Genomic DNA, 25,883 nt, shown 5'->3' with positions numbered 1-25,883 from the left:
AGGCATGAAATTACGCAACATGCGCATGTACCGCCCCGTGCTCGGCAGCCGAGCCGCTCGGATCCGGACCTTCAGTGGGTGGCTCGAGGGTCTCCGGACTCGGGGGTCCTGCAGTCACGTCGATCAAAAAGGGGTTTGCGGTTTGGGGACGTATGTGTACGGCCGGAGCCGTGTTTAAGTTCGTGACGCCACCCATGGGATGTGGTGAAGGTAGACACCACCGCTGCAGTTACGGGGCACCCGGGTGAGATGTTTGGCAGCAAGCTGTTAACCCCTCCGTGGGTAGGGATGGTGGCCCCGGGACCCGTTGGGAGTGTTTGGCGGTGCAGGGAGATGGGCGGCCGGAGGGCACTGATGTACTCACGATTAGTAAACACACGAGTTTCTGGTAAACCGAGGTGATGGTGGTCGGTGCCTGCAGCCGGCCGCAGTCTGGTCCCCCACCCGGTTGGTAGTCTCTGCCTTTCTCCTGCACCTGTTTGTGATGGTGGACTACCTGCGCTTGCAACTTCAGGAGTCTGCTCCCGGCTTTTGGTTGCCTAAGGAGCCCTTTGCCCACAGACGCTGGCCCGTGGGATCTCTGTGCCGTGGCGGTGGCTTTCTATCCCCCTCGTTGGGCTGTTGCCCTCAGTCAGGACTTTGGGTGGGACAGGACCTCTAGTCCTGGTCGCAATCAGTTAATTAGCTAGCCCCCAGTAGCTTCTCGACCTAGCTTCAGGGTCTGAGTACCCCCCTTTGTGCTCCGGTTTCCGGGTCGGTTCCCCGGGTCGGTACCGGCGGGCCACTACCCTGTCCCGGTCCACCACGGTTCCACCGAGCCGTCTTCCCATCTCCTGCAGACAGAGCCCTCTGTCTGCCTCCTAGCCAGCAGTACCAGGGCTCCTACCCTGGCACCGGTTCAGTTTAGGTCTTTCCTTTGCTGGGTCTGCACACAGCTCCAGCCCACACACCTCTCCTCTTGACCTCTAGACTTGAACTTCACAACTAGACTAAACTTTCTCGCCCCAGGCTGTCTGAGACTCCTCGGTGGGTGTCTTCCAACCGCTTGGTTCCGCCCCCTGGTGTGTCCATCAAGCACTGAGGGGGGTGACTAGGGTTTTATATGTTTGGCTGCTGTCACCTTGTTAGGGAACAGTGTAATGCTGGGCCCTATCTGTGTCTACCTGGCTGGCCAGGGCATCACACGCACATAGCCTAATACTATTTATCTGCAGGTTCACCCCAAGGCCTAGTTAGTATATTTTTTACTCTCAAGCCATCCCAGACTTGCATAGCTGCTTTTAACAGGCAGTGCCTATTTTTATTTTAGTCACTTATATAGCACTATTAATGCCACAGCGCTTTACAGATGTGATCATCACTGTCCCCATTGGAGCTCACCATCTAAATCCCTTATCTGTATGTCTTTAGAGTATGAGAGGAAACCGGAGTACCCAGAGGAAACCCACGCAAACATGGGGAGAACATACAAACTCCTTGCAGATGTTGTCCTTGGTAGGATTTGAACCAGCACTGCAAGAGTGCAGTGCTAACCACTGAGCCACTGTGCTGCCCATATACTTATGTTAATTCTTTTCAGCATCTTTTAAGATGTCGCGTGCATGTACTCTGGTGTCAAATTGTCAGATTTTCTGGATTAGTAACTCATAATAGAGCAGATTAATAAAACTCACTTATACGACTTAATGAGGTTCATGATCTCCACAAATAGAGCTGTACTTACCGCTATCCATCAGTACTATAAAGAGCGAATGATGCAGCAGTGCGCACGCTCGATCACTGAGCCATTCAAATGGGGGACAATCATGTCCAAAGGGGTCTCAGCTGTCACATCTTTTTCTATCTAGAAATGATCATCTATTCTTTAGAATACTTTATCTCATAACTATTGCTGGCAGTTTATTGCAAAATAACTAGATCAGGCTCCCCTTAAGGATGAAAAGATGAAGTGTCCTAAATAATTGCCTTCTGGAGCGTCATTCCTTAGAACTCTGCTTTGTTCCAATGCTTTCTTACTACTCTCGGAAGTTTATGAATATATTGACTAGCAAGTAATACCGGTTGGAGGCATGTCCCTACAGAGTCTAAATATTGTCCAAACGGTGCTGACAGGCCGTGTGCAGAGACACACCCAGTTATCAACTTATTCATACATTTTGTAGCGGAATAATAAAGGAATACAACATTGGTGGGGTAAAAAAATAAATAAACCATACACCTACCAAAACCCGTACAATGCTCCCCATTAATCTCTTGGCTGATAGGTGTACCGGTCATCAGATGCCTCCACCGGAGGCGAAAACCAGAAGATCAGTGAGGGATCCTGGCTGACAGGTGCCCCGGTCATCATACGCCCCCACTGAAAGAGAAAACCAGGAGATCGGTCAGAGATCCTGGTTGATAGGTGCACCGGTCATCAGATGCCCCCATCAGAGGAGAAAACCAGGAGATCAGTGAGGGATCCTTGCTGATAGCTGCACTGATCATTAGATGCCCCCACTGGAAGAGAAAACCAGGAAACCGGTGAGGGATCAAGACTGATAGGTGCATTGGTCATCAGATGCCCCACCGGAAGAGAAAACCAGGAGATTGGTGAGGGATCGAGGCTGATAGGTGCATTGGTCATCAGATGCCCCACCGGAAGAGAAAACCAGGAGATTGGTGAGAGATCCTGGCTCATAGGTGCATTGGTCATCAGATGCCCCACCGGAAGAGAAAACCAGGAGATTGGTGAGGGATCGAGGCTGATAGGTGCATTGGTCATCAGATGCCCCACCGGAAGAGAAAACCAGGAGATTGGTGAGAGATCGAGGCTGATAGGTGCATTGGTCATCAGATGTCCAGCCGGAAGAGAAAACCAGGAGATTGGTGAGGGATCGAGGCTGATAGGTGCATTGGTCATCAGATGCCCCACCGGAAGAGAAAACCAGGAGATTGGTGAGGGATCGAGGCTGATAGGTGCATTGGTCATCAGATGCCCCACCGGAAGAGAAAACCAGGAGATTGGTGAGGGATCGAGGCTGATAGGTGCATTGGTCATCAGATGCCCCACCGGAAGAGAAAACTAGGAGATTGGTGAGGGACATGCTACAGAAGACGGAGGAGATGTCCGTTAGGTGAGAATGTGTTCATGTTTATTTTACGATCATTCATCAAATGAAGTGGACGACTCCATTAAGTTAAGAATGGACCAGGATTGTTGTTTTATGGACAATAGAAATATCTACTAATGTCAGGAGATGACACGACCTTGTGCTCCCATTATAGAGACTTACCTCATGAGAGAATTCAATGCACACGTTTAGGGCCTGTGCCCACGATCATTGTCTGCAGCGTTTTGGATGCAGTGTGTTTTGGTGTCTCCAGCACAAGCAGTGGATAGATTTATAGAAATCTCCTGCCGTCTGTGCTGCTTCTTAACGCTCCGTAAATTCACCTGTGGCGCGGCTTACCGAGCTGCAACATGTCAACTTATGCTGCGGAGACGCGAGTGACCTCAGCGGGAGAACAGAGAGAATCCTGACCGTGGGCGCGGACACTGCGCTCTACCGTGGAGGATACTCGCGTCTCCGCAAGAGGAATGGGACTACGTCTACAGCGCAGCGTCTCCGGACCTGGGAGCGGAGCCTTAGGTAGAATCTCCCTGCCCCATAACAATTATATACGTTTTCTTGAACGAAACAATTGCCAGCACTCTGGTGACAGGGGAAGCAAACGTCATGGACACAGAGGAGAGCAGCAGAAGCCCTGGCCTCATTCTCTCCAGGGGCTCTGACGGGACTGTTACATAATAATAACCTCACTGTATTCCTCAGGACGGGTATTACCGACTGTTCTCCCTCTGACCACTAGGTGTCGCATATACATTGCCGCTCTCCAGCGTCCACGGTTCAGCTGTGCACTGGCACTTCCAGACCTTCCCTCTTAGCTCCCGGCTTCAGCTTAAGTCAGTGCGCATGTCCTACAAGTGCAGGCTCTAGACCAGCAGCCAATGAGCGGGTGTGGGCGGGGCTTGTCCCGGAGGGAGGACTTATGTGCCAGGCAGACGGGGACGGTCTGCTCGGACTCCCCATTCCCTTGTGTGGAGGCAGCTGGCGCCTTCCTGCGCGCCCTCCTCTACATGCAGATACCCACAGGGGTGCCCGGCTGTGCATAGGCCGCTCATAGGAAAGGCAAGAAGATTTTTTATTTTATATAGTTTTATCTACAGAGAGAAGGCTGCCATGCTGTGCTATGTGACCAGACCGGACTCTGTGGTCATGGAGGTGGTGGTGGATGCCAAGGCTAATGGAGAGGACTGCCTCAATCAGGTACACACTTCATGTGCAGCCCTGTGCTGCGCTCCTACTTTACCTTCTCTTTGGGCTCCTCTTTCTGCATACTTATGATGGCACCCTGTGCTGACAGCAGGGAGCTGGCATTACGGTGGGCACTGCTCCAGGGCACAGATGTACGTGTAGCTCTGTGGATAAGTGCAGAGTATAGATGTAACTATTGGTAAAGGGTAACCCTATAGCCCTGTGGAGCTGAGCTGGGCACAGATGTACCTGTTGGTAAAGGGTAACACTATAGCCCTGTGGAGCAGAGCAGGGCACAGATGTACCTGTTGGTAAAGGGTAACCCTATAGCCCTGTGGAGTAGAGCAGGGCACAGATGTACCTGTTGGTAAAGGGTAACCCTATAACCCCGTGGAGCAGAGCTGGGCACAGATATACCTGTTGGTAAGGGGTAACCCTATAACCCTGTGGAGCAGGGCACAGATGTACCTGTTGGTAAAGGGTAACCCTATAGCCCTGTGGAGCAGAGCAGGGCACAGATGTACCTGTTGGTAAAGGGTAACCCTATAGCCCTGTGGAGTAGAGCAGGGCACAGATGTACCTGTTGGTAAAGGATAACCCTATAGCCCTGTGGAGCAGAGCAGGGCACAGATGTACCTGTTGGTAAAGGGTAACATTATAACCCTGTGGAGCAGAGCAAGGCACAGATGTACCTGTTGGTAAAGGGTAACCCTATAGCCCTGTGGAGCAGAGCAGGGCACAGATGTACCTGTTGGTAAAGGGTAACCCTATAGCCCTGTGGAGCAGAGCAGGGCACAGATGTACCTGTTGGTAAAGGGCAACCCTATAGCCCTGTGGAGCAGACCTGGGCACAGATATACCTGTTGGTAAAGGGTAACACTATAGCCCTGTGGAGCAGAGCAGGGCACAAGATGTACCTGTTGGTAAAGGGTAACACTATAGCCCTGTGGAGCAGGGCACAGATGTACCTGTTGGTAAGGGGTAACCCTATAACCCTGTGGAGCAGAGCAGGGCACAGATGTACCTGTTGGTAAAGGGTAACCCTATAGCCCTGTGGAGCAGAGCAGGGCACAGATGTACCTGTTGGTAAGGGGTAACCCTATAACCCTGTGGAGCAGGGCACAGATGTACCTGTTGGTAAAGGGTAACCCTATAGCCCTGTGGAGCAGAGCAGGGCACAGATGTACCTGTTGGTAAAGGGTAACCCTATAGCCCTGTGGAGCAGAGCAGGGCACAGATGTACCTGTTGGTAAAGGGTAACCCTATAGCCCTGTGGAGTAGAGCAGGGCACAGATGTACCTGTTGGTAAAGGATAACCCTATAGCCCCGTGGAGCAGAGCTGGGCACAGATGTACCTTTTGGTAAAGGGTAACCCTATAACCCCGTGGAGCAGAGCTGGTCACAGATATACCTGTTGGTAAGGGGTAACCCTATAACCCTGTGGAGCAGGGCACAGATGTACCTGTTGGTAAAGGGTAACCCTATAGCCCTGTGGAGCAGAGCAGGGCACAGATGTACCTGTTGGTAAAGGGTAACATTATAACCCTGTGGAGCAGAGCAAGGCACAGATGTACCTGTTGGTAAAGGGTAACCCTATAGCCCTGTGGAGCAGAGCAGGGCACAGATGTACCTGTTGGTAAAGGGTAACCCTATAGCCCTGTGGAGCAGAGCAGGGCACAGATGTACCTGTTGGTAAAGGGTAACCCTATAGCCCTGTGGAGCAGACCTGGGCACAGATATACCTGTTGGTAAAGGGTAACCCTATAGCCCTGTGGAGCAGAGCAGGGCACAGATGTACCTGTTGGTAAAGGGTAACCCTATAGCCCTGTGGAGCAGACCTGGGCACAGATATACCTGTTGGTAAAGGGTAACCCTATAGCCCTGTGGAGCAGAGCAGGGCACAAGATGTACCTGTTGGTAAAGGGTAACACTATAGCCCTGTGGAGCAGGGCACAGATGTACCTGTTGGTAAGGGGTAACCCTATAACCCTGTGGAGCAGAGCAGGGCACAGATGTACCTGTTGGTAAGGGGTAACCCTATAGCCCTGTGGAGCAAAGCAGGGCACAGATATACCTGTTGGTAAAGGGTAACCCTATAGCCCTGTGGAGCAGACTTGGGCACAGATATACCTGTTGGTAAAGGGTAACCCTATAGCCCCGTGGCTCAGTGCAGAGTACAGCTGTTTTTGTGTTTTTCCTGGTAAACACCTGTCTGTCCAGTTCCAGTTCTGAGTAGGTGCTGAGACGTGGACCTGTTCCGTGGCCCCTCTTATGGGCTTGTGTTACAGCCGGTGGTGATCTGTACTGATTGTACCTTTATTTATAAACCAGTCTGACTCTGATGAACCACTGTGAAGATCCGCCATACATACTGGTGACAGGTACCTTTAGTAAACCACGGAGACGTGTCCTATTGCTGTGTAAACCTCTTCAGACTGTTTATTTTACGCTCTCATGTGTTTAAAAAGGTCATGAAACTGCTTAGGCTTGGAAAGTGACTTGTTAGGCTATGTTCACACTTGATTTTTCTCAGATCTGCTTGAAAATAAGTCAGAAATCCATGTGACCATACCTGTAATGCAGACCTCTGGGCACGGACCCCACTAAGCTGTTATCCTACAGATGCTGCCGAACGTCACGTTCCGCTCTGACAGCGCATGCTGGGAGTTGTAGTTTTACATCAGATACAGTCACATTCTGGAGATCACTGACCTATGCTCCTCTATATAGAATCGCAGGCACAAATATCTGGGGACATTTCTGCAAACAAGACATTTTAAAGTGGTTGTCAAAGTTTAGGGGTCTGCAGGCACGTTTGCCTTAAGTGGTGACTTTTATCTTATCCAGTCCCTTAAATGATTGTAAATTACTACTAATTTATGGGTTTATAATCGTTACCCTATTACATGTTCTGGCATCCTCAGACCATAATATAATAATAATAATTTTATTCATTTATATAGCGCTATTAATTCCACAGAGCTTTACATACATTGGCAACACTGTCCCCATTGGAGCTCACAATCTAGAGTCCCTATCTCTGTGTTTGGAGTGTGGGAGGAAACCGGAGACCCCAGAGGAAACCCACGCAAACACGGGGAGAACATACAAACTCCCTGCAGATAGCGTCCTTGGTGGGATTTGAACCCAGGACCCCAGCGCTGCAAGACTGCAGTGCTAACCACTGAGCCACCACTATGGAGGAATACTGGGAGTAGTAGTTTAGCAGAAGCCGCTGGTTAGGGACTGATGAACTTGTCTCCTCGGCAGTGAGAACAGGACCCATTGTCCCAGATCCACCTTGTGGCGCTCCGCTCTGTCAGACAGGATTATGTGGAGTACAGGCTACATGTCGAATCCGTATTTTGTTTTATGATTCATACTTGCGTCAGAATTTTACTCAGCTCCCACATTCCTGCCGTCTCCTCGAAGGGGGGGGGGGGGGGTTACGGGGTTACTGGAGTTCAGTTCTATTTTAACCTCTATCTGGTACACACTGTTTTCCAGGCCTCAGATTGTATACATGGACTCCTACATTTTTGGCCATACTTTGCTGTAATTCAGGTATGGCCATTCCAATGCTTGGGCTGTGAACTGTGGCACCGTTATTGGGTAATTGGAGCCCTGCGCATTAATAATGGCTCTCTTCTCCCCCTAACAGCAGAATCCTAGTGGATGAAAGCCGCCTTTTCATGGCTGTTACTGTAGCAGAAATGATACACAATAACACTGCAATTGTTTGTAACTAACAGCTGTCAGTGTCTGGAAAATCAGCTCGGATTATGTGTCTTCTAGTCGGAGCCATTGTCTGGGACGTAGATGAAATGGAGCATGAATCTCCGAACACTCGCGTGATTAATAGTCCCCGTGTACCTGAATACGGGGTATAACGTCTGATTCGGGGTCTTTATTTATTTAGAAGTTTCGCACTTTTGGCAGAACAACCTGATCAAGTGCTAAAGATGTGCAGAAAGCTTTGATTAGCTTAGAAAAAAGACGTCTCAGCGGAGATGTCATTTATATGTATAAATACATGTGTGGTCAATATAAAGGACTGGCACATGACTTATTCCTTCCAAAGACAATACTAAGGACCAGGGGACACTCACTGCGAGTGGAAGAAAAGTGATTCCGGCAGCTAAATAGGAAAGGGTTCTTTACAGTTAGAGCAGTCGACTGTGGAATACACTACCACAAGAGGTAGTAATGGCAGATACTATAACAGCTTTTAAAAAAGGGCTGGATGATTTCCTCAGTACACACAACATTGTAGGTTATAAATGACTTAGTGACCAAATGTAGAACTGGTGGAGGAAGGGTGAACTAGATGGACCTAGGTCTTTTTTCAACCTATGTAACCTTGGAAACATCCCCTTTAAGTCACTGCCATACTTTAATGGAGTTGGGACTGACATTTCTATTTATTTTTCATGTACACTATAGCTCAGTGTATGAATTGTGTCCCTAGGAGCACATAGTGGTGTATGGTATAATGCAATGACCTCCTTTTACGTTTTCTTTATCTGCACCTCTAGGTTTTCAAAAACCCATTGGAATAGAGTAGAAAGTTTGATTGTTTACTACTTAGGGATGGAAATGTGTCCACATGATGAATACATTGGTGCGCGGCTCATCACAGAGCTATGTCTTGTAAGAAGCCACGCAGCTGTGTCATCATAATAAGGAAGCGCTCACATGCTAGAGTTATTGTGAAATTGCTACAAAGTCCTGTCTGTTATTTATCAGCTGAATAAGGCTACCTTCACACTTGCGTTGTGCGGCATCCGTCGCATTGCGTGATGTAACGGATGCGTTGCACATAGTGGCACAACTGATGCGACTGATCCTGCAAAACAACGGATCCGTTGTAGCTTTTTTTTTTTTTCAGCAATTTACTCAACTGAGCATGCTCAGTTGTGTAAAGACGGATCCGTCACAGGAATCCGTCAAAGGACGGATTCCGCCACCATAGGCTTCCATTCTAAAAATGACGGACGCCGACGGAATCAAGCACATCGCGTTTTTTTTTTGTTTTGTTTGTTTTTCTTTTTGCTCTGTGAAGTACAGAAAAACGCTAGATGCTGCGTTTTCCGCCCGGCGGATGCAACACAAGGCCATCCATCGCAATGCGTCGTCAATACAAGTCTATGGTAAACAGCGGAATCCGTTAACAGATTGCGCTGTTTCCCAATACGGCGAATTGCTACTGAAGAAAAAAAAGCAAGTGTGAAAGTACCGTAAGACTGTGCGCCCACAATGAGTTTTTAGTGAGTTTTGATGTGTATTTTCACTGTCACAACATCAGCGTCTTACAGCTCCAGTAAAGTGGGTGGGATTTCTAGAAATCTCCTGCCCAGTTTCTTTATCACTCAGCACTAAACTGATCTGCAATGAGTGTTTCAGATCCACATGTCCGTTTCTCCTGCAGGTACGCTGAGTTTTTGTATGTTTTGGATTTTCCCCATAGACTTGCATTAAATGCAGAAAAAACGCAGTTGAAAAACTCTCATGTGTCTTTAGTGCGTTTCCACTGCGGAAACTCATCAAAAACTGGTGTAATCTGCGCATTACTGTATCATTACATTTTTTTGTTAAGGCCAATATCAAAAATATGACTTTCCCCCAAAAAAAGATAGAAAACACAACTAACATAATAGGTGCAGAAATTCTGCAGCATCAGAAGCTCATCCCGGGAGCGTGGCCTAACACGTCACTTCATTTTCAGACTGAACACCCGCACCTATCACACTGTGGTGGCATTTGTGGATGACATTTTACAATCTTTCCCACTCTGCAGGTAAAATAAAGTGTGGCTTTGAAATATGCACAGGGCTGTGGAGTCGGTAAGCCAAACCTTCGACTCCGACTCCGACTCCTCAAATTCTCTTGCACCGACTCCGACTCCGGCTCCGACTCCGACTCCTACATATATTGCTTATAGTTAGGTGAAAAATTTATTGTAGTACATGAATATGTGTATGTGAACATCAGACATTTAATAATTTTTATGATACAATAATCAAGATATTTGGATAGAACATAAAATATATTTATTGGAATACAACTTTAGAACACAAAAAACTGTAATAAATTGTAAATATGTAATACACTATGTAATATACAGTAGATTACATATATATCTTGTGTGTGTATATACACTATATATATATATATTTTACATATTTACAATTTATTAGTTTTTTGTGTTCTAAAGTTGTATTCCAATAAATATTTTATGTTCTATCCAAATATCTTGATTATTGTATCATAAAAACAATTAAATGTCTGATGTTCACATTGTACTACAATAAATTTTTCACTTAAATATAAGCATTATACTAAATGTTATTATTTAGTAAAATATTCAGCACATTCTGCATTGCACTCCTGTCCCCAATTTATTATATATTTTAGGAGTCGGAGTCGGTGCATTTTATACCGACTCCGACTCCGACTCCACCAAAATGGACTCCGACTCCACGACTCCGACTCCACAGCCCTGAATATGCAGCAAGAAAACGCATTCTCATGTTTTCATCCTATGCAATATATAAAATGGGTGTAGTATTTCGAGGGAAAAAACATATTTTTTTTATTTTTTTATTTTATTTTTTTTTTTTTTTTTGCTGCTTTATGAAGTCTATAGTGGCTGCGACCTCTGTAGCATATCCTAAATATTACCAGTCAAGCAGATACATCTTAAAGGAGTTGTGCACTACTAAGAAACTTTTTAAAACTGCACCCATGGCCCTGATAAAATAAAACCTATTTAGTACCTACCAGCACCGCTAGCTCTGTATTACCAGTGTCACCTGTGATGCTTCCGATGGGGGCATCAGTTGGTGGCTGCAACGGCCATGGTCTGTCTGAGCCATGATTGGTTGTAGTAGTCACCTGAGCTTTACCCCCAACAACAAAAGGCACTGGGGGCACAAGCAACAGTACAGTGGGCTGTTGACTATACGGTAGATTTTTGGTTTAAAGTGAACCTGTCATCAGAAATTTTGCTTTAAACCTAAATGTTTCCCCCTCTGCAGCTCCTGGGCTGCATTCTAGCAAGGTTCCTGTTGGTTTTTTGTTCCCTTTTAGACCAAATATAATACTTTATAAAGGTGTACCTTTTGGGATGCTAATTTTCTAAATCGTCCATGGGGGCGGGCTCTCTGGTGTCCGTTATGTCCATCCTACCGATTTACGACGTCCCCCCCCCCCAACGAGATTATGGGCGGTGCTGTGATTATCATTGCAAGTGCCCACCCATAATCTAGTGCACGCGCTTTCCTCTCTGCCTCCAGCGTTCTGCGCAAGCGCTGGCCGTAACCGGTGGTGTCCTGCTCCGATCCTCCCATCTATTTCCTGCTACAGGGAAAGATGGTAAAGAGGGGACGTGCAGTCATCTGGCCAGCGCTTGCGCAGAACGCTGGAGGCAGAGGGGAAAGCGCGGGCACTTGCGATGACAACACAGCGCCGCCCATTCTCGTGCCTGCGCAAACGTCACCAGCGGTCACACTGTGTATGGAGTGCACAGTCCCGCTACAGTGGCACTGCGCATGCGCCGGACCACGGGCTCACTGGGCGGCATCCTGGAAGTATGAAATGCTGCGTTGGGGGATGGCGTAAATCGGCAGGATGGACATAACGGACACCAGAGAGCCCGCCCCCATGGACGATTTAGAAAATTAGCATCCCAAAAGGTACAACTTTATAAAGTATTATATTTGGTCTAAAAGGGAGCAAAAAAACCAACAGGAACCTTGCTAGAATGCAGCCCAGGAGCTGCAGAGGGGGAAACATTTAGGTTTAAAGCAAAATTTCTGATGACAGGTTCCCTTTAACACAATTGGTACAGTATTAACTTTTTTTTTTGGAGTGGACGATTTAAAAGCCAGAAAATGTTGATTAAGTTACAGTGTAAATGTGTGATTTATCATTTCAGTTTATACACCTTATTTACTAAAACCAAACCATATTCCTGTGTATATGACTATGCATTGTACATAAATGTCCCTTATACAGTAGGTAACGCGCAGTGTATTCCAGGGCAAACAGTTTGTCCAGATTTCACTGTTATCAGTACAGGCAGCTATATATTGGATGTTATTGGCTTGAAATGCTCCTGTAATTCAGACCTTTGTTAGCAGAGTGCAGCAGGAATTTGTTTTGAGTGTATTTGCTTTTCGTTCAGTGGCTGAACATGTGCCAGCGTGTCTTCTCCAGGGCTCAGTCGTGTGTGTGTGTGTGTGTGTGTGTGTGTGTGTGTGTGTGTTTTTTATTTATTTATTTATTTTTTGTTTTCTTTTTCTTCTTCTGCGTCTGCTCTACAGTAACAGTTAAGGCTCATTCAGATGTTGGTGATCTTTCTTTTGGTAATGTGTGGGGTATTTCTTCTTCTTTTTCCCTTTTACAATTTTCTTTGAAGTTTGAAAGAACAATTCAGAAATTCCCTCTTCTTAGACAGTGTCTAGTACAGTACAGACTCAATATACTTCCTTTTCTCTCTCACTGGTCTTAGGTTTGTGAACGGCTGGGCATTATTGAAGTGGATTACTTTGGCTTACAGTTCAGTGGAAATAAGGGAGAAAGTCTATGGCTGAATCTGCGAAACCGAATATCCCAGCAGATGGACGGGCTGGCTCCTTTCAGGATGAAGCTAAGAGTCAAGTTCTTCGTAGAGCCTCATCTTATTCTTCAGGAGCAGACCAGGTAATTCTTCTTCATTATGATCACTTATTGTAATTTCTATAGGTTTTCCTCACATAAAACCTGACAATTATGCTGCTACGATTTCCTTTAAGAGAGTTGTCCATTACGCTGATATATAACCACACCTATACTCCCCACCAGTGCCAGTGCCATTCCACCAGTGGCAGCACTACCTATCCTGTGGACAATCAGTCCTGGCTTCGGTTTCCCTCCTGAAGACTTAAGGCCCCGTTACACGCAACGACGGATCTAACGATATATCGCCGGGGTCACGGATTCCGTGACGCACATCCGGCATCGTTAGCGACGTCGTTGCATGTGACAGCAAGGAACGGCCATTAACAATGGAAAATTCTCACCTTATCGTCCATCGTTGACACGTTCGTTCCTTTTTGAAAAATTGTTGATTGTAGAGGACGGAGGTTGTTCGTCGTTCCCGAGGCAGCACACATCGCTACGTGTGATACCTCGGGAACGACGAACTGCAGCTTACCTGTGGCCGCCGGCAATGCAGAAGGAGGGAGGTGGGCGGGATGTTACGTCTGCTCATCTCCGCCCCTCCACTTCTATTGGGCGGCCGCTTAGTGACATCGCTGTGATGCCGAACGAACCGCCCCCTTAGAAAGGAGGCGGTTCGCCGGCAACAGCGACATCGCTAGGCAGGTAAGTCAGTGTGACGGCTCCCAACGATTTTGTGCGCCATGGGCAACGATTAAATCTGACATCTAGAGGAATTACAGGCTGTGGCTGCTCTCACTTCCTCCCCTTGTCATGATTTGTCCGATGGAGGGAAAAGCGAAGCCGGCACTGATTGTCCACAGGATCGTGTGACATAACTGTGCTGACAATGCTGGAACGCTTTGGTGGGCATACAGTCATGACCAAAAGTTTTAAGAATGACACCAAAATTATATATTCACATGATCTGTTGCCCTCTGGTTTTTAATTTTGTCTGATGTTTACATCACATACAGAAATATAATTGGAATCATATCATGAGTACCAAAAGGTTATATTGACAGAATGAGTTAATGCAGCAAGTCAATATTTGCAGTGTTGACACTTCTTCTTCAGGACCTCTGCAATTCTCCCTGGCATGCTCTCAATCAACTTCTGGACCAAATCCTGACTGATAGCTGTCCATTCTTGCATAAGCAATGCTTGCAGAATTTGTTGGTTTTTGTTTGTCCACCCGTCTCTTGATTGCCCACAAGTTCTCAATGAGATTAAGATCTGGGGAGTTTCCAGGCCATGGACCCAAAATCTCTGTTTTTGTTCCATGAGCCATTTAGTGATCACCTTTGCTTTATGGCAAGGTGCTCCATCATGCTGGAAAAGGCATTGTTGGGCGGCAAACTGCTCTTGGACAGTTGGGAGAAGTTGCTCTTGGAGGACATTCTGGTACCATTCTTTATTCATGGCTGTGTTTTTAGGCAAGACTGTGAGTGAGCCGATTCCCTTGGCTGAGAAGCAACCTCACACATGAATCATTTCAGGATGCTTAACAGTTGGCATGAGAAAAGACTGGTGGTAGCGCTCACCTCTTCTTCTCCTAATAAGCTGTTTTCCAGATGTCCCAAACAATCAAAGGGGATTCATCTGAGAAAATGACTTTACCCCAGTCCTCAGCAGTCCACTCCCTGTACCATTTGCAGAATATCAGTCGGTCCCTGATGTTTTTTCTGGAGAGAAGTGGTTTCTTTGCTGCCCTCCTTGAAACCAGGCCTTGCTCAAGCAGTCTCTGCCTCACAGTGCGTGCAGAAGTACTCACACCAGCCTGCTGCCATTGCTGAGCTAGCTCGGCACTGCTGGTAGTCCGATCCCGCAGCTGAAACAGTTTTAAGATACGGTCCTGGCGTTTGCTGGTCCTTCTTGGGCACCCTGGAGCCTTTTTGGCAACAATGGAAGCTCTCTCCTTGAAGTTCTTGATGATGCGATAGATTGTTGACTGAGGAGCAATCTTTGTAGCTGCGATACTCTTCCCTGTTAGGCCATTTTTGTGCAGAGCAATGATGGCTGCACGTGTTTCTTTAGAGATAACCATGGTTAACTGAAGAGAAACAATGATACCAAGCACCAGCCTCCTTTTAAAGTGTCCAGTGGTGTCATTCTTACTTAACCATGACTGATTGATCGCCAGCCCTGTCCTCATCAACACCCACACCTGTGATAATGGAACAATCACTAAAACAATGTTAGCTGCTCCTTTTAAGGCAGGAATGCAATGATGTTGAAATGTGTTTTGGGGGTTAAAGTTCATTTTCTTAGCCAATATTGACTTTGCAAGTAATTGCTGTTAAGCTGATAACTCTTTATGACATTCTGGAGTATGTGCAAATTGCCATTAGAAAAACGTAAGTAGTAGACTTTGTAAAAATTAACAAGCCATGGAGAAAAAGACATGGATCGCACATCCCAAAAATACATTGATTAAAAACACCTGTGCCAAATGGGGGGAGTGCAGATCCAAGCAAAAAACAGAGGGGGATAGACTGTTATATAACAAGCCATGGAGAAAAAGACATGGATCGCACATCCCAAAAATACATTGATCTAAAAGCCGCTAGGCAAAAATTTAAATAGAACATGAGGTTCTTAGTTACCATTCTGATCAGACTGTATTAAGCCCACTGCCACGTCACGGCGAACCTCTTGAGTGGGTCCCTAATCTAAAGCCTTTTATGGTGCTTTGTCGCCGTGGCAGTGGTTGGTGCACAGTGCCGCACCATAAAGGCTTTAGATTAGGGACCCACTCAAGAGGTTCGCCGTGACGTGGCAGTGGGCTTAATACAGTCTGATCAGAATGGTAACTAAGAACCTCATGTTCTATTTAATTTTTGCCTAGCGGCTTTTAGATCAATGTATTTTTGGGATGTGCGATCCATGTCTTTTTCTCCATGGCTTGTTTTGTAAAAATTAATATTTGTAGCATTCTCAAAACTTTTGGCCATGACTGTAGGTGTTATTTATCTTGTTGGGGGGAGGGGGGAGGGGGACATACAGCTGGAGAAGGGGTTGTCCGAGTAGTGGACACCCCCATTCCCCCCCCCCCTTAAATGCTGTAGTATGTCTGCGTTAGAAAACCATGTTAGTTAATAGATGAGACCCAGTCTGTTAGTTAAAGTAGACGGACCTGTCATGTCTGAGCATTACTTTTCACACTTATAGCATGGAGCAATCTGTACTGCTTCACGTCTCCTGAGGTGATGCCTCAGGGAAATTCAACACTCTCCAGGTTCCCTAATATATGAAAACTGACCGTCTGGGCCCTTATGTTGGGAGACCTTTGTGTGACCTTGTCATAATATAATTCTCAAATTTTATTCCTAGTTTTGTCAGACCTTCATGTTACAGTAGACAGATGTCTGGCACATGCTGATTGTATGGTATAATAACATTTTGGGTGATATTGTTGGATGGTCGTGACTCATGTCCCCGAGCTATAATGGAAGTCAGTGGTCAACTCAAGCATTTTTCCGAGAACTCTTCAAGAAAAATGCTGAGTTTCCCATTGACATCCAATATACTCCAGTACTTGACTCATGTGCATCCGAGCATCCAACTGCTCGTTACGAGTACCAAGCATGGTAGTGCTCGCTAATCACTATTTCCTATGGGTAGCAAATAGATTTACTGGTGGATACTCTCGATAAATGTGGTCCTTTTTGTTGAAATACGAATTAAGAATATTGGAAATTCACCCATCTCATGATGTCACCCATTCACTTATTTGGGAAGAAAAGAAACATCTTTTATCAGAATTTTTTATGGGGCAAATATCAGTCTCTCTAGCTGAAGTTTTCTGAACCTAATGATGAGAATTCTATGAATGTTGCTGTGTATGAGAAACCATCAGTAAGCATGGCTGAGTGTACAATGCATGCAGTGTATACTTGCTAGAGATAATATACAGTAAGGCCTCTAAACAGAGAGCCATCTTTGTGTTTTATACTTTTAAGTCGCCTCCTTATTTTCGTATAGGGAAGTAACTTGGCTCTGGTTAACCTCTTTCGTTTTGAGTCTGCCCTGTAGTAACCTCATATAGCAGACTGTGTTATTATAGGTCATACGAAACCACAAGCACCGCAGAGCAGGAAACTCCCTCCCTCTCTAACCGGCTCAGCTTTTTTTTTCTTTTTTTTTTCCAGCTCTTGGTGCCAGATAAGAATGTTGTGTGTGATTATTTTTATATATATAATTTTTTTTATTTTTTTTTTTTTTTTTTTTTCCCCCCAGGAAGTACAGTATAAATGTATACCAGCAAAACACATTTTTAGGCCATGTAGACTAGTTAGCATTAAGCATTGTCCTTTTTTATGTAGTTGACAATCTGTACGTGTGTGTGTACAGTATTTGTGAATAATTTATTAGTGGCGTCAGAGGATTTCATAGTATAAGGGTACCTTCCCACGCAGTGTGTTCTCTCTTGTGGAGACGCAAGGGAGAACGCAGCGTCCGTGCCCACAGTCAGGGTTCTAGGTGCAACTGATTTTTCACTGTGTTCTCCCTCTGAGAACACGCACGTCTCCGCAGGCACAAATTGACATGCTGCAGCTCAGAAAGCCACGCAGCAGGTCAGTTTTTGGCTGTGGAAAATCAGTGAGCATAGAATTTCTATAAATCCCATCCACTGTGCTTGTACTGTACAACACAGCTTTTTCGACGCAGGAAAAACAGAGTCCAAAACACTGCTATTCCTGATCGTAGACAGGCACGTACCGGAATAGAACAGATAACGCTGCAAAGGCAAGTGGCTTTTCATTTTTAGAAGTGATCAATGTTGTTTAATGAGCTTAAAGGGAACCTGTTGTCTACAGGTAGGATGTTGGAGCGTTAAAAATATACATTTTTATGGGAAAAGTTTCAGTACAACTTGTATTTTCTTTATTCAAGTCCCTGGTGTTTGTATGCCTGAGTCCAGTGGGCGGCCTTAATCAGTGATTGACCATCTCCCTGTATGATTGTGTATACAGAGATGGCTGTCAATCACTGAGTAGACCCGCCCACTGGACTCGCATGCATACAAACACCAGGGAATGTAATGTTATACTGAATCTATTCCAACTAACCTGTATCATTCTGCTCCGCTTCACTTCCATATCATGCTGCTCACAGATTGGACTGTATGTACATCTCAGGTTTAGGCTATGTGCACACGTTTCTTTTTTTCAGCGCGGAAAAAAACGCACCCTCTGGCAGATGGGAGTATTGTAAACAATGTTTTTTGAGAAAAACGAATCGAAAACGCATGCGTTTTTCATGCGTTTTTTTAGGTGCGTTTTTTAAGACTTGTCAGTGTTAATAAAGTTGGTTGAACACAGAACTTTGGAAAAAAAAACCTGTGATGTCATTTCCTTCTCCACATTCTGTTTGGATAAATGGGAGGGCTTGGAATGGAAGGAGCACCATTTGAATTTTGGAAAAGTTGAAATAAACTTTGCACACCATGTCACATTAGCAGGGCCCCTTGGGCACCTATAAGTCAGAAAACTCCCCACAAGTGACCCCATTTTGGAATCTGCACCCCTCAAGGATTTTATTCAGGAGTATAGTAAGCATTTTGAATCCACAGCTACTTCACCCAAAATATTGCTGTAGCAACAATATTCTCACTTTTAGGCTATGTGGCCGTGATCCAGCGACACGGCGTCTAGTACACAGTGTCAGCCTTCCTGCAGAGATGTGAATGTTGTCCACGGGAGAACGCAGCTGCCCATATCCACGATTTGGGTTCAGGCTGCTGTGGACTTTAGCTCTATTCTACCTGCAGAGAGCACTCTCGTCTCCACAGCATAAATTGACATGCTGAGGCTCGGGAAGCCACGCCACCGGTCAGTTTATGCTGCGGAGAAAAGAAGCACAGTGGGCACGGGATCTCCAAAAATCCTTCCACTGTGCTTCTAGTACACAACGCAGCGTTATGGACGCAGGGAAAACACTCTGCACCCATAGCGCTGTAAACCCTGATTGTGGGCACACAGCCAAAAAAGCGTCAATGGATGAATGGATGTCAAATATATATAACGTCCCACCCCCGCCTGCATATTCTAAGCTGGCACCTTTAGTACCTTTCATGTGGCACTAAAAGGTGCCTAGCTTAGTATTTATCCAAAAAAAAAAAAAAAAAATGGCGTGGGGTCCCCCCTATTTTTGATAGCCAGTCAGGGTAAAGCAGACAGCTGTAGCCTGCAAACCACAGCTGGCAGCTTCATCTTGTCTGGTGATCAATTTGGAGGGCTCCCCAGGCTGTTTTTTTTTTTATTTATAAATAAAGAATTAAAAAAAAAAATAACGTGGGGTCCCCCCAAATTAGATCACCAGCCAAGGTGAAGCTGACAGCTAGGGTCTGGTATTCTCCGGGTCGGAAGAGCCATGGTTATTGGACTCTTCCAAACCTAAAAATAGCAGGCCGCAGCTGCCCCAGAAGTGGCGCATCCATTAATGCGCCAATCCTGGCGCTTCGCCCCAACTCATCCCGCGCCCTGGTGCGTTGGCAAATGGGGTTGATACCAGATGTGTAATGTCACCTGGCATCAAGCCCAGCAATTAGTGATGTCACGGCGTCTATCAGATACCAGACATAACTAATTGACAGTAAACAAAAGCAAAAAAAATGACACATTTTTTATTAGAAAAAAACACTCCCCAAATCATTCCCTCGTTCACCAATTTAATCAAAAAATTTGAAAAAAATGGGTCCGCAGAAATCCATTTGGACGTCCCACGTCGGCTCTGGACCTTCTAGAATATGGGGGCACGTTCAGGGAACGTATCCCCCATTTTCTAGGAGGGCAGACCCTCCATTTGAGGAGAGTGGGTGCCAAAAATCTGCACCCACTCTCCCCGGGTCACAGCTGCAGAGTGCGAGCAGCCAGCACAGCTCTCTGAACACAGTGCTGGCTGTCAGCTGCTCTGCTCATGTGACCGCACTGACCGGCGTCTGCTGTGAAGAAGGGGGGGCCGCGTGGGATCAGCGCTGCAACCGGACAGGTGAGGGGGAATACCGGGGGGAATAGGGGGTGACCTGGCAGGGCCTGGGGGGCATTTTTCTGTCGCATGTCTCAACGCACATGCGTCAGAAATCATAGGAGTAGGTTGCGGCCGGTGCGCTACTGTGCGCGCGGCCATGTTGGATTTTCGGGAGGGGGGTCGGGGCGGGCACTTTGGCGACACCGGGGTCTTTCCAGGACTTTGCCAGGAAGTGAGGTCAACAGGAAACCTCTTGACCTCACTTCCAGGTAAATGCCTGCGTTCTGGCATGCCGACAAAGCCCGCGGACCGCAACAAAAAGCAGCTCACTGCGGTGTAGCTGCGTTCTGACCCACATCATTGATTCTATGGGGGAGAGAACGCAGCTACACCGCACAAAAGAAGTGACATGCTGCTTTTCTTTCCGCACCGATTTTTGGCATCCAAAACGCTGCGTTTAGAAACGCAGCGTGTGCACTGATTTTTTTTTTTTTTCGGCTTTCTCATACACTTTGCTGGGAAAGCTGAACGCATGCAATTTGCCACTGAAACGCTGCGGTTCTAAACGCAGCGTTTCCGCGGTAAAAAACGCAACGTGTGCACACAGCCTTAGTTTAATACCTTGTATTTTTAGTATTCATAAGTTTTTTTTGGTTTTTTTTTTTTTTTTGTTCTTCTCAACTGCTGGCGTTTCAACCCCTTCAGCCCCGGGGCACTTTCCGTTTTTGCGTTTTTGTTTTTTGCTCCCCTTCTTCCGAGAGCCGTAACTTTTTTTTTTTTTTTTCTGTCAATCTTGCCATATGAGGGCTTGTTTTTTGCGGGACAAGTTGTACTTTTAAATTAAACCATACGTTTTACCATATGGTGTACTGGAAAACAGCAAACAAATTCCAAATGTGGAAAAATTGCAAAAAAAGTGCGATGTCACAATAGTTTTTGGGATGTTTTATTCACGGTGTTCACTATATGGTAATACTGATGTGTGTGTATGATGCCTGAGGTCAGTGTGAGTTTGTAGACACCAAACATGTATAGGTTTACTTGTATCTAAGGGGTTAAAAAAATTCTCAAGTTTGTCCAATAAAAGTAGCGCACGTTTTGCTCCATTTTCCGAAACACGTAGTGTTCTTATTTTTTGGGGATTTATGGCTCAGTGATGGCTTATTTTTTGCGTCTCGAGCTGACGTTTCTAATGGTACCATTTTTGCGCAGATGCTACATTTTGATCGCCTGTTATTGCATTTTGCGTAAAACTTGCGGCGACCAAAAAATGTAATTTTGGCGTTTGGAATTTTTTTGCTACTTCGCCGTTTACCAATCTGATTGATTGATTGATTTTATATTTTGATCGGGCATTTATGAACGCGGCGATACCAAATATGTGTATATTTATTTTATTTATTTATTTATTTTTTAACCCTTTAATTTTCAATGGGGGGAAAGGGGGGTGATTTTAAACTTTTTTTTTTTTTAGGTTTTTTATTTTTTTTTTATTTTACTAGTCCCCATAGGGGGCTATAGCGATCAGCAATCCGATCGCTGATCGCTATCTGCTGATCACAGCTATACAGCTGTAAACAGCAGATATAGTCACTTTCTTTTTCCCTCTTCTCCTGGCCGAGGAAAGACGAAAGTGAAACTTCGTAGCTGCAGGCGTCATCACATGACCCTGTGGTACGATGGCAACCACCGAACGTCACGTGATCACGCACGTGACTTCCGGTGGGGGCGGCGGTAAGTAAAAAAAACATGGCCGCGCGCATTTAGATCTTGCTGCCAGACTTTGGCAGCAAGATTTAAGGGGTTAATGGCCGCGGGTGGAAGCGATTCCACCCGCGGCTAGCAGGCACACATGTCAGCTGTTGAAAACAGCTGATATGTGTGCCAACCGCCGCCGCCTGCTCGCGGCAGGGGGCGGGGCTTAATGGGACACGCTCCATGACGGATATATCCGTCCATGGTCGTGAAGGGGTTAAGGCTCCATATTCTTCAGCACCAGACAAGGATTTCAACTGTATAGTGAAAAAAACGTATAGAATTCCCACTTTTGAATACTCTTTTATCAAAGAATTTTTTAGTGACCTGATAGGAGCGAGACCATGTTGGACCCTCAAATGTATTGGACAACGAAGTCACAGAATATCAGAGCTCTGACCTGTCCATACATTGCTCGGTCCTCCATTAAGTTCAGTACAGGCTGTGTAATGTTTAATTTGTAGTGTAGTGGTGCTGCAAGAACAGTGAACGTTTCCCACCGATAACAGCCAAGTTACAGATGAGCCCCAACACGACCAGGCGTCTAATGACCCACAAAGATGGGGTGATACATACACAGGTAATAACAAAACACGCTCATCTGATACCTGCCAATGACTGGGTCCCATCAGCTGGACACTTTGTAATCTATGCTTATTGTTACAGGACTCTTAGTAAGGCCTAAGACGCACTGCATGAAAATCTGTGCGAGTGGAGTGCGATAACAAATCACATTCCTCTCGGACCAATATTATCCTGTGTGCCAGCACACATAAGCGATTTATTTTCTCAGCCTTAATCGGACCGAGAAAACAATCACAGCATGCTGCAATTGTAATGCGAGACTTTCTCTCGTACCCATTCAAGTGTATGGGACGAGAGAAGGATCGCACTGCACTCGCATTACACCGGTGTACCGCGAGTGCAGGGCGAGAATCGCAATAGCGGGCTACGGAGGAGAGAGATGAAGATGAATCCCTCCCCTCCTCTGTGCCGGCCCGCCCCCCGCAGCTGAGGTCCGATCGCACTGTCGGACCTCAGTCGCAGGGACACTCGGCTCTGCTGTACTGCCAGTGTGAGCCTAGTGTCATGCGAGGGGATCGCAGTAATCCCTGTGTGGCCCCGGCCTAACAATGAATTTGTACAGACACCTTTTCTATTTGCGTTTGTCCATGTTCCTACTTTCTATAACCCCATAATGTATTCCCCTCACAGCCCCAGCCTGATGGCACCTACACGCTGCATAATCTTTTCTGCTTCTGTTAAAGCGCAGCGTCCTTTACTTTGGCTGAATGTTTCTTGCGCTTCCGTCTTAGGCAGTCACATGACTTAGTAATATGTGGTGACGGTGTAACTGTGGGTCAATGACTCCTAGTAACCTCTGGTAATGGCTCTTGGCTTGCGCTGTAGAATATAGATTGCTGTAATAGGAGACGGCCTGGTTGGCTGGCGTCTGGTTTCTATGCAGAAGCTGCAGTGTCTGCCTTTCCTTTTTTGCATACCTGTAAAGCTTGTGTGTTGTACCTTACAAATCAAATGATTTAACGTTCCTTCATTTTCTAACACTTAGTTTAAGCTCAAGGTACATTTCACAAATTAGACTAATATTTAATGCATGTGCACCATTAGGCTTTCACTTACATTTACCTTCTAACTTACGGCTTTAGCAATGTTTCCCATCTAAGGCCTCATTCAGACGTCAGTTTGTTCATGTACATGTTCTACCCTTAATAAGCAAAGATTGGAATGGCTGCTTGTTATATCTATGCAGATGATTACTTGTCTGGGTTTTTGTTTTTTTTTTGGGGGAGGGGGGGGAGAGGAGGGTGGACACAATTCACAAAAAAACAAATGTCTATTTTGGGTTTTTCTTTTTCTATTTGCGCCACGGAACAAAGTAACTAATGTAAATCTACGGGTCTGTGAAGGTCACAGATATCCCACAGATACTGTGCATTTAAAGGGGTATTTTAATCACCGAGATCCTATCTCAATAAGTTGTAGGCGTAATAATAGCAAATGCTTCCAAATGTCTCCTGCATTTTCCCTTTATAAACGGCACTATACATAACATGGTGCTACACATAATAGCACAGGGGTGCGGCATTAATTTTCCCAAGAGGCCACTTGAGATCATGACTGTTGAGGCGGGCTGAACCAATAGGCCTAAATGAGTTCTGCTCAGTATTAATAACACATTAATTCTGATTATTTTATATTGTACAACTTAATATTAAGCACCGTTAAAGGCATATTCCCATCTCCAAGACCCTATCCCAATATGTACAAAAATTCAGGAATCCGGCACACCATCTTCATAAAAAAACAAATTTTATTGATCCATTAAAATCCAATAAAACTGATAAGACGCGTTTCGGGAACCCCCTTGTTCACAATCCTTCTCTATATGTAGTAGGTGTAATGGTAATAATAATATTACCAAATATCTCCAATTAGAAATGTAGTATAGTTCTCCTGATATAGCCATGTCTTACCTCATGTGCAGGGCATTGCTGCTTAGGTAGAAATGATTGCGACCACAACCAACTAACAAACTGTCACACGGAGAGGATGTGACCATGGATACCTAAGCTGCAATGCCCTGCACAAGAGTAAGAGACCAAACTACTGTATAAACTATATCAGGAGAATTATACTAAATTTCCAATTAGTGGTATTTGCGAATATTATTACGAAGCCTAATACATATTGGGATTGTGTGTGTGTGTATTATAATGAAAATTAGTGATGAAACAGTGACCAAACGCTAATGAAAATTGAGGGGAAGAACACTGACATGGAGACCATTTATTTGTTTTGCGCATTGAAAAAATCACTGAAAATAATTTTAGCATCCATATGGAGGAGGTTTGCCTGGTCTGCCTATAAAATATTCCCCTGTGGTTAATTACAAGGGATGGTTAGCAACTACTTGTCTAGTCCTCATCTTAGGGTTCAGAAGTGTTAATGGGGAACATTGATCATTCTAAGCTGTTGTATTCAGCAGAGACTTGTCCATCATTTAGCAGATATTGACTCCCTACAGATTTTGTGTGTCCTGCTGATGAGTGAATTGCACCGATCCAATCCGTTGAGTGGAGACTAGTCAGGAGGTGTCCTTGTAGTATAAGACCGTGAGGGCTCAACGACATCCAGGCCAAGAGTAGGGCTGTATGTTATGTAGGCTTTGCTGTTTGGCTTGATAGTGGTTAAACATGGTGCTTTTGTAGAGGCCATCATCAGTCTGGATGTTTGCCTGATATTAAGTGACGTATCCAGCTGCAGACTTGGTATATAATAGGGTAAGTAGGGGAAAGGTTAGCACACAATGAGGGCTGTAATTGGAGAACACCAGGTGCGGAGACTTCCTCCTCCCCGGATTGTGGCGGCTGTTGATGTCCCTTTCTTTTGTGTTTTCCCTACCAATAGATGGTAAAGTATATCGAACAAGTTTATGCCAAAAGCTTGTTTTACCAACCAAATGAGACTGAAAGTTAGTGCCGTAAAGATGTATTAAAACATCCAGATGCTGATTGGATTTTCCTGTTCTACGGTTTTTCCTAACATCCATATATTCTTTTAAAATCCTCGTGTAATTGTAACATTTGCACAGAGGTCAGGAGATCGTAATTGTAGAGAACTTATTTATTCTGTTTTCAAAATTACTAAGTTATTCAGAATCGCAGGTTTTATTGTAACACACTAGGCGACTTTCACACTGCGTTTTGCCTTACTTTCAGTGGTCCCATCGGGGCATCAGTCTGAACCGCCCCCCCCCCCCCACCCCGTAAAGCCTGTTTCAGACGCATGCGCCGACAGGGCCATCGACTGCAATGGAGCACACTACGTTAGCTTGTGCTTTTTGTACCATTTTCGGGCATATATGTTTTCTGCAGGCGGACACCAAAACGTAGTTGACGTATTGGTGTACGCCTGCAGAAAATGTATGTGCCCGAAAATAGTATAAAACAGCACACGCTAATGTAGTCTGCTCCATTGCACTCAATGGCCCTGTCAGCGCATGCGTCCGAAACCCGTTTTGCCGGGAGGGGTGGTTCGGATGGATGCCCCGACGGGACCACTAAACGTAAGGCAAGACGCTGTGTGAAAGGGGCCTTAGATGGGTATCGGCCAACTGATGCTTCCGCCAAGAGCCAT

At 45.6% G+C, this 25,883-nt stretch overlaps 1 protein-coding gene across 1 annotated transcript in view; it reads left to right on the top strand.

Moving 5' to 3' along the window:
* The first annotated feature begins 4,032 nt into the window (after positions 1-4,032).
* Positions 4,033-25,883, top strand: part of MYLIP (myosin regulatory light chain interacting protein) — a 32,754-nt gene continuing 10,903 nt past the window's right edge. The window contains exons 1-2 of the mRNA XM_075314730.1: positions 4,033-4,310; positions 12,811-13,001. Of these exons, the coding sequence (XP_075170845.1) occupies positions 4,224-4,310; positions 12,811-13,001 (278 nt within the window). The 5' untranslated portion in view covers positions 4,033-4,223. The remainder of the gene's footprint in view (positions 4,311-12,810; positions 13,002-25,883) is intronic.

Source organism: Anomaloglossus baeobatrachus, chromosome 6 (assembly GCF_048569485.1).
Source record: "Anomaloglossus baeobatrachus isolate aAnoBae1 chromosome 6, aAnoBae1.hap1, whole genome shotgun sequence".
Classification (NCBI taxonomy): domain Eukaryota; kingdom Metazoa; phylum Chordata; class Amphibia; order Anura; family Aromobatidae; genus Anomaloglossus; species Anomaloglossus baeobatrachus.
This window is presented reverse-complemented; position numbering and strand designations above follow the sequence as displayed.